The sequence below is a fragment of the Cebus imitator genome, unplaced genomic scaffold (assembly GCF_001604975.1).
Source record: "Cebus imitator isolate Cc_AM_T3 unplaced genomic scaffold, Cebus_imitator-1.0 Scaffold423, whole genome shotgun sequence".
Taxonomy (NCBI): domain Eukaryota; kingdom Metazoa; phylum Chordata; class Mammalia; order Primates; family Cebidae; genus Cebus; species Cebus imitator.
In genome coordinates, this window is record NW_016107738.1 from 1,308,732 (window position 1) to 1,312,880 (window position 4,149).

General features: G+C 33.8%; 1 protein-coding gene across 1 annotated transcript in view; it reads left to right on the forward strand.

The window, feature by feature from the left end:
* The window catches only part of CUNH14orf28 (chromosome unknown C14orf28 homolog), an 11,129-nt gene extending 7,512 nt beyond the window's left edge, over positions 1-3,617 (forward strand). Inside the window, exons 4-5 of the mRNA XM_017509819.2 lie at positions 89-223; positions 1,759-3,617. Coding sequence (XP_017365308.1) covers positions 89-223; positions 1,759-1,942 — 319 coding nt within the window. The 3' untranslated portion in view covers positions 1,943-3,617. The remainder of the gene's footprint in view (positions 1-88; positions 224-1,758) is intronic.
* The last annotated feature ends 532 nt before the right edge of the window (positions 3,618-4,149 follow it).

The window sequence follows — 4,149 nt, forward strand, 5'->3', positions numbered from 1 at the left end:
AAAATTAAAGTCATAAAGACAACTCAGAAGTGTTGAAAGGCAACTTTGTCCCAAGTATAATAATGTTCATGCCTGTTTTCTATTTTAGGTGTGGTGGCTTAAGAGAATTTTCCCAACGAATTTTCTGCCATGGGGCACCCCCTTTTGTTGTCTTAAATATGCAGCATTGGAAATCTGAAGATCTGGCTTATGTACCCTATTACTTGGATTTGTCTGATCATAAGTAGGTTTTTTTTGTTGTTTCTTTATAAAACTAATAAAAAAATTTATCCTATTATGATTATTCTAGATAATTATGATTATTCTAGATGATCATTATAGGATAAAAATTGATCCTGTTATGAAAATTTATTTCATTATTCTATTATAATTTTGGCTAGCCCTTAAGAGATGTTGTTGAGGCTGGGTATGGTGAGTCACACCTGTAATCGAAGCATTTTGGGATGCCGAGGTGGGCAGAGCACGAGGTCAGGAGCTCAAGACCAGCCTGACCAACATGGTGAAACCCCGACTCTACTAAAAATACATAAATTAGCCAGGTGGGGTGGCACACACCTGTAGTCCCAGCTAATCAGGAGGCTGAGGCAGGGGAATTGCTTGAACCCGCGAGGTGGAGGTTGTGGTGAGCTGAGAATGCACCATTACAATCCAGCCTAAACAACAAGAACAAAACTCCATCTCAAAAAATATCTGTATATATGTATATATATATAGTTGAAAACAATCATATCTGTCTCTAAATTTACGTATTCTGAATAGAATCAGAATCTATTACAGGGAGTCAGTTACTAGCAGTGCACATAGTGGGCAGGTATGTAGACTATAGAATAGACAGAATTGGGTTCAAATCCTAGCCCCATCTTTTATAAGTTAACCTTGGGCCAGCAGCTTAACCAGTCTACATGTCATTTTTCTTATCTATAAAACAGAGATGATGGTATCAACCTAGTGCAATTATTATAAAGATTTCATACATACTAAGTGTTGAAGATAGTGCCTGATACATAATACTGGATAGTATAATAATACCACAGTATTTTGTTCCTGATACATACTGGCTAAAAGTTGTATTTAAAGTCAAAGAAGTGTGTAGTAGTATGCAGGTGGTCATCATTTAAACATAAAATGTTACTTGTCAATATAAATAAAAATATCTGCATACATATCAGGAAATAAGGTTTCTTTTCACATTTTCCCTTTAAAAGTTTTCTTATATATATGTTTACTCTTTTTTTAAAGAACCGTGCAGGTTATAAGTTCGTCTGTTAAAATATGTTTTTAAAAAATTCTGGCCAGGCATGGTGGCTCACACCTGTAATCCCAGCACTTTGGAAGGCTGAGGCGGGCAGATCATGAAGTCAGGAGATTGAGATCATCCTGACCAACATGGTGAAACCGCGTCTCCACTAAAAATACAAAAAATTAGCCGGGCATGGTGACACACGCCTGTAGTCCCAGCTACTTGGGAGGCTGAGGCAGGAGAATCACTTGAACCAGGGAGACAGAGGTTGCAGTGAGCCAAGATGGCACCACTACACTCCAGGCTGGGCGATAGAGTGAGACTCTGTCTCAAAAAAAAAAACAAAAATTCTTAATTTACACATTTCCAATTATATTACATGATTTATAGAGACGGATATCTTTTTCAGGTAACAGAATACAATGTCAATTTTATTCCTTAGTTAAGAATTTAAGGAATGTTTATCTTAAAAACAAAGTATTATAACTTTCTCCTATACTATGTTATTTAATTTGCAGGTATTTATTGGAAGGTGCCACATTATTTAACAAAGAGGAACATCATTATTCTGCAGCTTTCCAGATTGATGGACATTGGATGCACTATGATGGGCTCAGAAATGTGAATTTAATTTTGTTGAATAAACCCCCAGAGTTTCTTCTCTTGTCATCATTGGTTTATATTCGAGCAACAGAGAAATAAATATAGACTGATGCTAAAAGTTGTTTTCCCTCCTGCCCATGCTCCCCCAGATGAAGGGCTTATTTTGTGTATTCTTGGTATCCAAGGAAACAGTTCAACTATACTAGTTTCAGAGGTGTATTTTCAGTGTTTAACCCCAGGTAAATGTTTTATATAGAGGATCTATGCAAAAATGTTTGTATTTCTTTTTTTTATATATTTCCTGAGTTATTTTTATATGAGCATATTTTATGTTGAAATAAAATATATCTTGTGGCCTTTGTATTTTTTATTTATATGTACCTTAAAGACTTTTACAATTCTGTCCTTGAATTCAAGAAATATTTTGTCATCTGTATTCGAAATTTTTCTTTTTGGATATCCAAGTAAAACCTAGGTAAAAGTCAGTATTTCAGTTTATATAATTTAATAGTTCAAAATATAGCTAACTATATTTCTTTGCCCTACCTCACTATAATCCAAAGTGCACTATTTGATCTAGTATGGATTTGAATGTACAATTTACGGATGGCTTAGTTTATTAATTTGATTTGCCCAATATCCCTGCAGCAATTTTTTAAAAATATGAGAAATTTTTTTGAGCTTAACCTGTTTCTTTATAATGGCAAATTACTTTAACTACTTCCTAAAGTATTATAAACCTACCAGTGGATTTTAAGTGATAGCTAAGTTTCCAAGATTAATTCAAGTTATTACAAACAGATTATATAACTATCCTAAATGTTTATCTTAAACGTAATTTGAAATGCTGTAATATATTTTGCAGATAAAACAACTGTAAACGGTATTAGGCAACTGGATGTTCACTAGTGTTGGACTAACAATAGAAACGCACTTTAAATATATATTTAAGAGGAAATGGGTACCTGGAAGTAGTTCTTTTCCTAGTGAAGTTTTATATTGACACAGAGAAAAGAATACTTAAATTCTTGGAGTGATGTCTGCTGGCTTCCTTATAAGTAGTGATTAATAGCATGAAGCTTTGATTTGTAATACAAATCATTAGGATTTTATAGTTATGAGTACATTATGTTTCTTTATAAAGACCTTAAGATCACTCTTCTTTTTACAACTTAAGGGAAAAATAAAGATTTTTAAGGGAAAATACTTTTTGAAATTTATCACCACTTATTTTAGTGTTTACATTTTGAGATTAGTTGCAATATATTTGGAAACTTCTACATGACAGCACAGATCACTGCCATCTGCTGAATTGCTAAAGCGCTTGGTGCCATGTTTAGAAAACTTACCCAAGAATGAATGAATATGGGTGAAACATTACTGAGAATGCCTCACTTTAGCAAATACTATGAAAATTATTTTTTATATATCAAATATATTTACAGAAAGAATTTTACCCCAAGATTTATTTAAATAGTTTCCCAAGTGTAACTGAATAGGATTTAATTTAGAGTAAACTTTTCTGGGGACACCTGATTGCATGAATTGAAGTATACAAAAACACAAATATTAGAGTAAGCATAAATGGTGTTATTAACAATGATTTCTAATGCAGATTTATTCTTTTTGGAATTGCACTTTATTTGAAATACCAGTTTATCATGAAACAATGACTTACCTACCTCACAGGGTTGTTGTGAGGATTAATATGTTTGTTAAAATCTTGACTACCTTGAACATGCTAATAAACATTTTTCTACCTCCTTTATTTGCAGGCAAGACTCCCAGATTTTTTCTTACTATGAACTTTGCAGATTTTTAAGAATTATTTAGGCTGTAGCTCATATCACTAATTAGCATGTAATGGAAATTGAGTATGCCTTCTTAACCCCATGCTGGGGTTAAGGAGAACAGATATTTTTATGGTAGCCATTAGTTGATAGAAATAAGAAATCGTCCCCTGCTGACCAAACAGTGAATAGAAAAAGAGTCAAAAAGAATTAACTAGATTATCTACTGACTGTGAAGGTAAAGGTATGGAAAATTCTTTGTAATTCTATAAACACCCTTAGGAAAATCAGAATAAGCTACTGGTGGGGGAGGAGCTAAAGATATGAGAGAATAGTTAGAATATATATACACATATTTTTGAGACGGAGTCTCTGTCACCTAGGCTGGAGTGCAGTGGTTCAATCTTGGCTCACTGCAGCCTCTGCCTCCTGGATTCAAGCAATTCTCCCACCTCAGCCTCCTGAGTAGCCTGTATTACAGGTCCACAGCCACGACGGCTGGCTAATTTTTGTATT